This window comes from Pituophis catenifer, unplaced genomic scaffold (genome assembly GCF_029215685.1).
Source record: "Pituophis catenifer annectens isolate HBS135680 unplaced genomic scaffold, rPitCat1.0.hap2 SCAF_3, whole genome shotgun sequence".
In the NCBI taxonomy this organism is placed as follows: domain Eukaryota; kingdom Metazoa; phylum Chordata; class Lepidosauria; order Squamata; family Colubridae; genus Pituophis; species Pituophis catenifer.
The window spans coordinates 136,891,728-136,904,596 of NW_027256883.1; the positions used below are offsets into that span (position 1 = coordinate 136,891,728).

The following is a 12,869-nucleotide window of genomic DNA, read 5'->3' on the forward strand; positions in this document are numbered from 1 at the left end:
TCCTAATCTATTTTATGGCCCTGATATTTCCTAGTGATTTCCCATTCAGTCAATAACTAGACCCAACCATATTCAGTTTCTGAGCCCAGACTGACTCAGATAGTACTGGAGCCTATCATAAAATAGCTAACAGCTTCCTTTCATGTGAGAAAGGAAACCAAATAAAAGTAAGTTTATGAAAAACTTACATAAAGTAAATTCTACCTCACTTGGAAACATAGGAAGATACTGTCTACAAATCATTGTTTCAGCATTGTTAACAAGTAATAGCATCTCAGGCTATTTTTCAGGCGGAGTTTTTCAGGTGGAATTTTTCAAGCTCTGAGTAACTAAAGAGAATAATATTTCTTCTAAACGCAAAGTCTGGGTTCTATCAGGAGAAACAGTGAATGCCCAATCATGTCCACTGATAATATCTTTTTATTGTTCAAAGACTATTCTAAGGACTATTTCACTTTTATTTAATTGCAAGACAACTGTCAGTTCAGGCTTTTATTCCTTCAGTCTAAACTTTATATTCATAAGCAATATGAATCTATGTCTTGTGATTAGTAAACCAGAATATAAACAATTTGTGTGCTGGTACACAGCATCATTCTCCTCCTATCTCACAATACTGAAACAATAATTTGATTTGCGGACAGTATCTTCCTATGTTTCCAAGTGAGGCAGAATATAGTTTTTTCATAAACTTACTTTTATTTGGTTTCCTTTCTCACATGAGTAGGTAAAAAACTCCACTATAGTAAAACTTTGCAAGTTGCCCATAGGTAGAAGTATAGGGTTTTTTTTTTAATTATTATTATTAAGGCAAGCTTAAATAATGAACCCAGCTTTAAGATGAACTTCGTTGTTTAGGAACAGTGAACTATAATTCTTGATGTCTTTTGAAAGTCGCCCATCCTGATTTTTAGCAGTTTTTGTGAAGTGCAAATTTTTCAGGCTTTATGCATGAATGGGCTGTTCATGTTCTACTGAATCTTCTTGTCTTAATTCAAGATGACACCTCTGCCCTGGAGTTTGTAGGCCCTGGAGTTTGTAACACTGGGTTAAAGGGTAATGGTTTCACCTAAATATTTTCCACATTCCACAGTAGTGCCCTGTCTTTATTTTGACAGCTAATAGACTTCCAGAACTTCTTTTAAAATCCAGACTAGATGGTATTTCCAGAATTTAAGATACTTATTTGCTTCCAACAACTTGCCAGATCCCAAAAAGTATGAAAAAGTCCCTGAAACTCACCTGTTGTAATAACCTTTTTCTTTGCTCTTCCACCTATATCGCTTTGTTGTTTATATGTACACTGAACCCTAATGCACTGGAGACAAATTCCTTGTATGTCCAATCACACTTGGCTAATAAAGAATTCTGTCCTATCCTATCCTATCCTATCCTATCCTATCCTATCCTATCCTATCCTATCCAATCCAATCCAATCCAATCCAATCCAATCATTCTAAACTGGATTTGACTCTAAAAGCAGTCTTTTTTCTCTCTTTTATTTTATTAATTGGAGGTGATTTTACTATTACCAAAATCCCACAGAATAATATTTTAAAAATCATGGCCTTATAAACAAATTAAACATTAAATTAAAAGCTTTTTAAAGTGTCCCTCAGCAGAACTTGCAAGGTCCAATATGCTATTCTAGCCAGCATAAGTTGTGCACTCCTCTTCTATCTTGTTTTTTGAAAGGTAAGGAAAGGAAAGGCAGAACAGCATTCTCTTCATCTTTTATTTTAATTTATCTTCTAATTGCCTGCATTGCAACTATTTCTTCCATAACATTTTAAGTTACCTGAGCTATCTATGTGCAGATGAGCTATTTATTGACAGTTTTGAAACATGTGGGGGCAAAAGGCTTTTGCAATCAAAGGTATAGCAAAACTGAAGAACATTTTGCAGATATATTACATGGAAATGATGTTCTTGATGTCATATTTGTTATACATATGTTAGTCCTTATCCCTATTCTAGACTTACTTGAAGAAAACATTTTACCAAGCCTTTGTTGCATAATTGTAATGTTCAATAATTTAATGCCATCCTACTTGATGCTTTTTATTTATATCTGTGCTTTAGGGCAGTTTAGGAGACCCTGGCCTTCCTGGGGAAGATGGTGAAAAAGGAAAAATTGGAATTCCAGGTTTTACTGGCCCTCCTGGTGAACCTGGAATCAGAGGCATTCCAGTAAGTAAACTCAAAAATGTTTATAGATTTAACAAAAATATAAACCCAATTGTTCTGAAGAATCTTAGCCTTAATATTTTACCCAACTGTGTCCCAAAGTTCATAAAATAAATTTACACTGTTCATAAGCTGTGAAGTCAATTGCACTACCAAATTCATGCCACAATACGTATAGGAATATATTACACAATACGGTCACTATGAAAGTTACAGCATGAGCTGGAAGAATGAAATTGGAGAAATAAATGTCATGATCTGAATACAGTAATACAAAAAATATTTTTCATAACAAAAGATAATGGAAAAAGATATTGAAACTTACTACATTTAAGTAAAAGCCACCCTTACCCCAGAGAAAAGTGTCCTTAAAAGTTTTGAAAGGCATGACTAATATTATGAAACAAATTACTGATTCCAGTTGAACTCTGTCTTTGGATGGGGTTCTCTCTTCAAACAGCAATGATTAATTTTATTTTCTGGCATAGTAGTAAGAACATGGAACGGATTATTTTTGACACTTATATAGGTCATATAATGATTTGAGATAAAACAGGAGCATTTTGTTGTTCCAGTTTTCTTGGTTTTGCATTTCTGATTGAGATACTATGAATCTATCACACTCAATATATGCACGGAATGTGATATAGGCAGACATATCAAGTATTAGGCTTCAAAACTTTAAGTAGGGCTTTAAAAGATTTTTAAAAAATCTTGAAATGATTGTTTTATCACATCTCCAGACAATTTTTGGCCTCTACAATGTAAGAAGTGTTAGTGCTTATGTCATCATTGTAGTATGTTACATAACATGAAGCATAAATACACCTTATGTTTTCTATTATAAAGAAAAAGTCAGAGTGATTACAAATGATTCTGTCTACAAACTGTGTCAACTATTGTCCATTTCTAATTTTTGTGAAATATTATTGATTGGTTCATTGGTTTAAAACATTTATATCTCACCCTTAAGTTGTAAGGTTCTCAGGGAATAATAAAAAACCAGACACAGGATGTGTGGAAAATGGAAAACATAGTAACAGAGCCACAAATTCTTTTTTTTTTAAATGCTTTTTTTAAAATTAAATGTGAACAGGAATGATATAAGAAAAGATATATGCACAAACACACACATTATAATGGATTGTTCTTACAATTATGTACAAGCCCCCCCTCCCCCAACTATCAAAGATAGTTTTCAAAATAAAATTTTCCATAATGAAGAATGTGGTTGGTTTAAGGACTTGTCTTTATCCACAAAAATTGTCTCCTTGATTCGTCTTTTGGTATCAGTTTCCGAAGGCTGGTCCATACTATTCCATTATTTCCCAAATGGCAATATGTTATAAAAAATAATGTGTTATAAAAATTATACCTGGGAAACAGGTTTAAGTCCATTCTTAACCATGGAAGTCATGAGTGTCTTTGGGCCAGTTACTGTTTCTTCCTAATCTGGAGGAAAGTCAGGATATAACAAATAAACAGAATTAGAGTCAAATTAAATGAAACACTAGTTAAACAATTAGAAATTGAATCAGTGGCTTAAAAAATGTTGTTGGGTAAGGAAACCATCTGGATGTAGATTCAAATAGTGGGTAACCTGTGCTGGAGTTTTCAGTACAGATAGTCTTCAATTTATGACCAGGTTAGCAAATGTTTAAAGTTATGATAGAGTCCCCCAAAAGCATTTGCAATTAGGATTGGAAGTTCTGATGGTTGCTTCCCCACTCCCACCCCCACGCCCATGTATTACATTTTGCATTTTGTGTGCTCTGTATCCGGCCTGCATTTACTGTTGTTTGTAGCATATGTTCTTTACCAGTATTTATTTCCGGTTTCCAACAAAAGCTATCCATTGCAGACAATGCAACATTCACCTAACAACCACCACATTCATTTAATGACTGCTACACAAAATGTTGTAAAATTGGGTTGGTCACATGGATGTTTTGATTTACAATCAACATGACATACAACACAAAGTCCAGGTTCTATATGGGTCATAAATCAATGACTAGCTATAGATGACTTATGCCCACTGTTTGTATTTGGAAACAAAGCAATTGAATGGGACCGCTGTAGGGCCCAAAAGTTTTCTCCTCCCACATACTTAACAAGATAAAGTTGTGATCCAGGGAACAATCCTGTATTTTCCATTTGATTTTTAACAACCATCTATCTGATTTGTAGCTGTTGAAGTGGTACCTCATTTAATTTGTCAATAAGTTTGGCTGATACCTCAGGACATGACACAGTCTAATAAAAACCAGAAACATTCTGCTGTGCTTTCTTTGAATAAACTATTGCAGAGGGGGAAAAAACTTATCTAGCTGCATACTTTGTTTATTTATTTATTGTAGCAAGGAAGCAGAGTTTTCTTATGAAGCAACTATCAACTCTAATCCAGTCATTAATTGTTATGAAATGTTTGAAATGAAATTTCTACTGGAAACATTATTATTTGCTGCAGTATTTGTTTTTTCTAACATGATAGTCATCGGTTTCTGTCTATATACATAAAAATCTGGTAGTATGGGTGAGAAATGGAATACAGTTCAAATGGCATATGATCGAAAAATCCCAAAGATGAAATTTGAGATTTTCAGTGGGTTTTTTTACTGCGTGGATCCTGCCATATGGTTGGGAAAGGGCAGACAATTATGAATATATTTATCCAGGAAGTATGGATCCAGTTTTAGGCAGTAGCTGTTTCGCATTGAGGAGGATCAATTTTATTGGATTCTTAGAAATGCAGAAAGACAATAGCAATAGCAATAGCACTTAGACTTATATACCGCTTCACAGTGCTTTTTACAGCCCTCTCTAAGCAGTTTACAGAGTCAGCATATTGGCCCCAACAATCTGAGTCAACCTTGAGCCTAGTGATATTTGAACTGCCAAACTGCTGGCAGCCAATGATCAGCAGAAATAGTCTGCAATACTGCACTCTAACCATTGCGCCACCGTGGCTCTTAACTTAACAATAGCCATCTGCTGCTTCAAAGAGTACTTTGTATTGTTTCAGTGGGAAAGATAAGTAAATCAGTCTGGTGTCTATGTATATATATGCGCACGTGTTTAAAATGTTCTTCCTAATTTTGGATCTACCTAAATACAAATAATCAGTCAGAATAAAAATAACTAAAACTCTAGCTTTAAAAAAAGGCATCTAAAAAGTGGATAAAAAGAAATGTTTCTAAACTTGATAGTTCCATAGACTAGATCATGGGTGTCAAACTCTATCATGTCACAGGCCGGATTGTGATGTATCACGACATTTTTTGCCTTTGCGGAACTGGGGTGTGTGGCCTGCATATGATGTATCCAGGCTGTTTGACAGGCCTGCACTGCATAAAAGGTGGGGAAAAGATGGACTGAGTGGAATTAGTGCTACTGCAAATAATTTGGACAGAGTTGCATAGGACTTTATAAGCCATGATAGGTAGCTTGGATTAAGCTTAGAAAACTGTTTCAGTACAGAGATGATGCTATCCTTTCTGAAGCACCGCTCACCACTGATTCCACTTTCCAAACTATCTTCAAGGGCACTCCATCAAAAGGGCCTCAATCACCAACACTAGATCTCTTTGTTCTAGCAGTGGACACATTTAGTTTAGCAGTAAAAGATAAGCTTCTCTCACACCAGTGTCTGGAAAGCCTCCCAAGGTATAAACCTGATCTATTACAAGAGTTACCCATTCAGATAAGTGTTATCTCCCAAATCTTGCAAACCACTCACCTGAATAAGTAATAACTCCATGTTTTCGGATTAATATTTTCTCTCACTTAATCCTTCACATCCCAGGGACATGAAGAAGATGGTAAGTGGACAGCTTCTGGCAGCCCGAAAGGAAGTGTATTGTCTGGACCCTTTCCAGTCAGGATTCTAGCTGAGTTAATATACTGATGCTGCATTGTTGCACTTGTTGATGACTCTGAGAGGCTTAAGAGAAGGATGATGCATCCATCTTTGCCTTTCTAAGATCTCTCAGTAGCTTTTGATACCATTGGCCATGATAACCTTCTGGACTGGCTTTGGGGACTTGGAATGGGTAGTACTGTTCTGCAGTGGTTGTTGTCTTTTTTTCTGAGACTACTTCCAGTTTGTGTGAGTGGGGAAAGAAGCCTCTCTTATTGGGGGAGGGAGGGTATTTCAAGGCTCAATTCTCCTACTCCTGTTTAATATCTTCACAAAAATGCTGGATAAAGTTATTCATGGAAAACCTGGCAAGACCAAGTGACTGTTTTTGCTAACTCTTCACCTTTTAACTCTTGATAGAGTAAATCTACAAATGTGGCCTCAAATTTATTTTCCCTTATGTTAACTACTGTAGGGTCCTGAGGGAACTCAAGGAAGTCCAGGTCAAAGGGGTCGTCCAGGAAAGAAGGTAAGTGCTCTTCCTCTTTTATCTTGAATTTGGACAAAAACTAATTGTTTTCCAATATGAATAAATATTGTTCATTTTAAGAATAGAGTGGCGTGGTGGCCTAATGGTGAAGACACTCGACTTCCATTCAGAAGGTTGAAAATTCAATCTTAGGTAGTAGCAGATGCTTCTCTCTCAGGCTGCAAAGAGAAAATATCTGCTATGAATTTCACGTAGGCATCAGGAAGGGCATCCAACCAGTAAATATTCAGCTCCATTCTGAGGCCCCGATTCTACCCAAATTAAGGGATTACAGAGTCATAAAAAGAAAAAAGTGCTAGTTTTAAGAATAGATTTTTTTTTCTTTTTATGACCCTGTAATCCTTTAATTTGGGGAAGAGCTGGGGCAACTGAACAGGTATGAGCATTTACTGGCCAGATGGCCTTCCTGATGCCTACATGGAGTTCGCAGCAGATATTTTCTCTTTGCACCCTGAAAGAAAAATATTTGCTGCTACCTAGGTTTGAACTCTCAACCTTCTGAGGGTCTTCATCACTAGGCTACCACACCATTCAATTTTAAGAATAGAATAACAAATAATTTTTATTATTACAGATAGCCTTTGACTTACATTGTTCCCTTAGCAACAGTTCAAATTAACAATGGCCTCAGAAAGGGTGCTTTGCGACTTGCAAAGCACTTCTGACCATTACAAAACATTGCATCAATCCTCCCAACCCTCATGGTCAAGTAATTGTGATCTGGATGCTTGGAAACATGTTGTCATTTATGATTAGTCTGCAATCATGTGTTCACCATTTGTAGTCTTCTCTGCCAGCTTCCATAGAAAGTCAGTGGGGAAGTTCATAGGGAAGATTGCAAGCTCTGTTGCTACTGCCAAGAACACTCCCTCTCATCTCTGGGAACTAGAGGAAAGAACTGCCTGCTGAAGGTGTTCAGTTCCTTGCCTGCTTGTACAAAGCTGAAATCTTGTCTGCCTGCTTGCACATGAAGGGTTTTCAGTTTCTGAGTGGAAACACTTGTGCACAGCTTGCATCAGGCCTCCCACGCTCTTTACCTGGTTCTCTAGCCACTTAATAATCCACAAGATTACCCACAACCTTAAGTACCAAGATTGCGGTCATTGAGCAAACCAGTCATGTAATGTCCCAATTGCTGGATTCTGATCCCAGTTGTGATCATAGTAACTACCTATACCTTTATTAGCTTTCCAATATGATTTTCAATTGGCGTAATGTTTTTATCCATTTTATTCTCCTCCCAAATAGGGAGAAAAGGGTCAACATGGTTTCCCAGGAGAAATTGGAGCTATGGGTGAAACTGGCAAGCCTGGGGAAATTGGTCCAAAGGGTTCAAGAGGAACTAGAGGACCAGTGGTTGGTATAGTATTAATTTAAGCTTTACAATCCTCTGTAGTTTTATATGAACTTTAATCAGTGGTGAAATGCAATTTTTTTTACTACCGGTTCTGTGGGCGTGGCTTGGTGGGCATGGTGTGGCTTGGTGGGCGTGACTTGGTAGGTGTGACAGGGGAATGCAAAATCTCCATTCCCACCCCACTCCAGGGGAAGTATACTGCAAAATCCCCATTCCCTCCCCACTCCAGGGGAAGGATACTGCAAAATTTCTATTCCCACCCCACTCTGGGGCCAGCCAGAGGTGGTATTTGCCAGTTCTCCGAACTACTCAAAATTTCCGCTACCGGTTCTCCAGAACCTGTCAGAACCTGCTGGATTTCACCCCTGACTTTAATGCAAGTGAAGAGTCTGTTTAAAGCTGATTGCTTTGTCTGGATTTGTGAATTGTCTAAAATTCACAGCATCCATAATAAATCATCACATAGAGTTTTTAACAGGTTAACCCTGTCAATCGCCTTTGTTGATATGTAGACAAAATGGGTGAGAATGCTGAGTAACTTATTTTGAAGTAACAGTTTTTATATTATTATATAAAAGCCACTTTCAAAATCTGTACTGTTAATCTCTACTATTTACTTGCTATATAATTGTGCGTCTTCTCTTAAAAAAGCAAGAACAGGGAGGCATTACTTATTTTCCATGCAAATAAGCCCAGTTCACTAAATTTGATCAGTTACTTTTTTCCATCAACCTAAATAGAAAATATATATCTCTATATGACAGGTTCATTCATGTATTTATCCATTTTATCTATATTATATTTGATTTTTTTCCTAAGAAACTACAATTTGTATAAGGTTGTCCTCAATTTACAACTGGTCACTTAGTGACCAGTCAAAGTTAAGACAGACCTCTCCCAAAAGAATCTTATTACCCAGTTCCAAAGTTCCAACTGCCCCCCTCCCCCCTCCTCCCACAATCACATCAATGTAGTTTTCATATTTAAAGGCAGACAAATATTTTACTGGGCTAATTTATTATATGTGCTTCACTTATATATCAGGATTGTTTATTTCTGAAATATTGTATCCTGAAATTGAATGTTTGTGTTCTATAGCACATTTTTTATTGATTTTTAAACTGATCATGGATATCTACATATCTACATTATTTTATGTACTTTTTAAGAGACAAAACCATCCGATTTCCCCCTTGTATTTGTTATAATCTGATTCAGTTATATTAATTTAATATATTGCAAGCTTGCTTAGCATTACTTTTTTAAAAGTATTTTTATGGTTTTAACCAGGATTAAGCCTATTTCAACTGTATTACTTCCAGTAGGTAATGTGCTTAACTCTCTCTATTTCCATACTTTCTGAATATTTCCAATTAGAAGTATTATGTGAACTGATAGCTTTGCTAATGAAATTATTAGAGTATTAAAATGTGTTAATTGCTATTTCTCCTTGTACAGGGACATTTAGGAGCAATGGGATCAGCAGGAAAACCAGGAATTCCAGGTTATGGGGTATGATACATTTCTGAAATGTGTTCATGGGCCTATCCAAAGAGTATCCATTTGAAAACAGCTGTGGAAATCATAGATCATATTATAATTTTTCAGAATATTTCTCAGAAATGTTTAGATTTTTTTAACCCCTCATCAGCATCAGCAAGAGAACTAGATTTGGCAGGGCTTAGGTGGTGGCTCTATAATCATTAACATCCCTTTCTCTGATATTTCTTCTGGCTCGGTTTTAAAAATCCTTTATATTGTTTTAATTTTTTAATAATTAATAATTATAATGGTTTTAAGTATTTATTGACTATTTATTTTTGTTGTGCACCCCCAAAGTGGCTTTCTTGGTGAGTTAGGCGGCTATATAAATTGGATAAGTAACTAGATAAATAAAACTATGAAACATCAATAATTTTATGCCAATTGCTCAATTTCCATCAGCCTTGAAAAAAAATCTTTCCGGGTAGATTTATTTTATTTATTAATTAAATTTATTTGTCTCCTGTCTCACCACAAGGCAACTCTGATTATACAAATCATGATTTTTTTTTTAATCTCTCTATGCAGAAAAGTATTTTTGTTACTTTTCTTTTGTTGCTTGTGTTTTTCTTTTTAACTGCAGATATTGCATGACACATATTTTTCTTAGGGTCACCAAGGTCCGCCAGGAGCACTTGGCCCTCCAGGACCCAAAGGAGAGAAAGTAAGGAGAAGATGAAACTGTTGCATTTACTGACAAATTTCTGTTGGTTAGCAACCATGAAGATTCACAGATTTTGTTTGCATTGTTGCATGAGCCTTAATTTTTCTCATTTCGTTAAAAATATAAACTGAAGAATTTGATAAATTTAATCATTTAATCATTCACTACAGCAGATATCATAGCATTGGAAGTCTAAAGCTGTCGACTTTATCTGGCTGTGTAGATACTGCCCATGAAAACTTAATGAAGTCGTAGGAGGGTGTCCAACTGCAGGATGAATAGAGTGTTGCTTTTATTCATCTTGCAAAGCAATAAATAGGGTTGGTCACAACTATTCAATTTCTCATGATACCCCTGTTGTTTGATGCTGTATTAGTAAAAATCGTCACCATCAAACCATGTAAATCAGGGTAGGTTTTTTTTTTCCCTCCATTCAATCATGCCAGATTCTCAGAGACTGCTTGGACAAGTTCCTCAGTTTTCTTGGCAAGATTTTTCAAAAGTGATTTGCCATTGACTTCTTCCTAGGGTTGAGAAAAAGTGACTGTCGCTCATCTGGCTTCATGCCCAAGGCAGGATTAGAACTCAAGGTCTCCAGGTTTCTAGTCTAATGCTTTAACACATCAATCTGGTTCTATAAATTAGAAACTGTAGTTTGTAACAGTTTTTAAGAGATTTTTCAATATCTTTAGATCAGTGGTTCTCAACCCGTGGTCCACAGACCCCTGGGAGCCGTGATGTTACAGGGGTTCTGTGAAAGCTTGAAGAAATATTAAATCTTGAGTTAAGTCTTGGGGGTCTGGGGCCATGGTCCATGGCCGCAAAAGGTAGTTAAGGGGGGCCATGTTCAAGAAAAGGTTGATAACCACTGTTTTACACCATATTGCAGTCAAAAGGTAGTATTTAGAAAATTCCATTATATACATGATAGAAAAACTTCACACAATTGCCATTTCTTTCTCTTTGAAATGAAGAACTGCTATGAGTGAGGAAGAACAACAGTAACATATAAATGAAAATAAAAAGTGTCTTAAGAATTCTCTGAATGGCAGAGAATTTTATATTTTCTAGAGTAAGAATTTATGAGCAATTTTGTAATACCTATCATCCTGATACCTACTTGAAATGAAGCAGTTCATATGGTTTCTAAATTTGGTAAGCTTCAGATACTCTAGTCTGAATCATTTCGAGTTTTAAAGCCCCAAATCTTTTAAAATTGATCCTGAATGTTTCCATTCCAGATAGTTTGTCTTCTGCAAACTTTGATCACCCTGCTTGCTGGCATGGTATTTCCAAGTTGCATATGGAACTCCTACCTTTTTAAAAACCTCATAAATTTCTATGGATCTTTGATAAAATTTCCACATTAAAAGAGATAGTGTAGCTTCAGAGAGTGCGGCATTTTGAAAGGGTGTACATATAAATTTACCTTTACACGTTGACATTAATGATAAAGCAGCTTTACTTGGAAAACATATGGGATTCTGAATCAAAAGCCTGGTTTTTCTGCTTACAAAGATTTAGCCTTGGAGACTCAAAGCTAGCATTTGGCTAACTAAAGCAACTGTTGCTGATAAAATTTTTATCTGTTAGACTTAGTTTTAGAATAACTTTATTGTCACTTTGAATATACACTAATTGGCATACATTAAAATGAAATTTAAAATGAAATATTGTGTAAGACAATTATGACTTTACAAAATACATTTAATCAATGTTTAAAAAAACTAAGCTATAATTTTTTAATTAATAGTGTAAATAGTGTAAACATTCTACATCAAAGAACTTTACAAATTAGAAAATGTATATTGTTCTGTTACTGAGAGTCAGTTTCATCAGTCTTAATTGGATTTACTTTCAAATAGACACACATATAAATTGTATTGTGGGTGACTGAATGTGTTACTTCATAGTTCTTTAAAATAAAGAGTTATGAAATAATTAATTTTCAGATTGTTATCACAGACGCAATCCATTATATAAATTGAACAATATTTTGTGTTAGTATGTGTGTAACACACATATACTAAAGGATTTATGTATAATTTATGTATTTTACCAAAAAAATTAGACTTCATGACCAATAAACAACTGATTTTATTTTCCTTATAGGGTTATCCTGGGGAAGACAGCTCAATGCTAGGACCACCTGGGCCCCTAGGTGAACCAGTAGGTCTTTCTTTAGCCAGAAAATTACAGTCAACATTGTATAAACAGATACAATTTGTTTTAAAATATGCATGTGCATGCTTGCACATGTACTACACCCTATTGATGCAACCCATGCTTCTTAGATTATGGTTTAGAGGTTAGTAGAAATATTAGTTATACACTGTGTTGATTTTCAATCTGCACTGAAAATAATAAAGGAAAATACTGAAGAGATAGGAGCTATCTCACTGATGTAGGAACTAGTAAATGCATGGATGAATTTAACTAATCCATTAAAGGTTTTGGCCATCCATTTGTATGCAGATAATATTACTCTGTATATAAACATGTTAGACAGCAGAAATATATTGTATGAAATAATGTGAATCACTTTAAGGTTCTATGTAAATTCAAATTACTATTATGAGGAGTCATTTCCTTAAACTTTCTAGAATCTACTGTAAAAACCCTCACCAGTTCTACTTTTCAGTTTGATATGCTTAGGTTTGAGCATGAATGATTCAAAACCTAAGTATTTTTAGACAGCACTTTAACTCAT

At 35.4% G+C, this 12,869-nt stretch overlaps 1 protein-coding gene across 1 annotated transcript in view; it reads left to right on the forward strand.

Moving 5' to 3' along the window:
- Positions 1-12,869, forward strand: part of COL24A1 (collagen type XXIV alpha 1 chain) — a 151,672-nt gene that overhangs the window by 110,580 nt on the left and 28,223 nt on the right. Inside the window, exons 37-42 of the mRNA XM_070939413.1 lie at positions 2,083-2,190; positions 6,522-6,575; positions 7,845-7,952; positions 9,412-9,465; positions 10,106-10,159; positions 12,272-12,328. Coding sequence (XP_070795514.1) covers positions 2,083-2,190; positions 6,522-6,575; positions 7,845-7,952; positions 9,412-9,465; positions 10,106-10,159; positions 12,272-12,328 — 435 coding nt within the window. The remainder of the gene's footprint in view (positions 1-2,082; positions 2,191-6,521; positions 6,576-7,844; positions 7,953-9,411; positions 9,466-10,105; positions 10,160-12,271; positions 12,329-12,869) is intronic.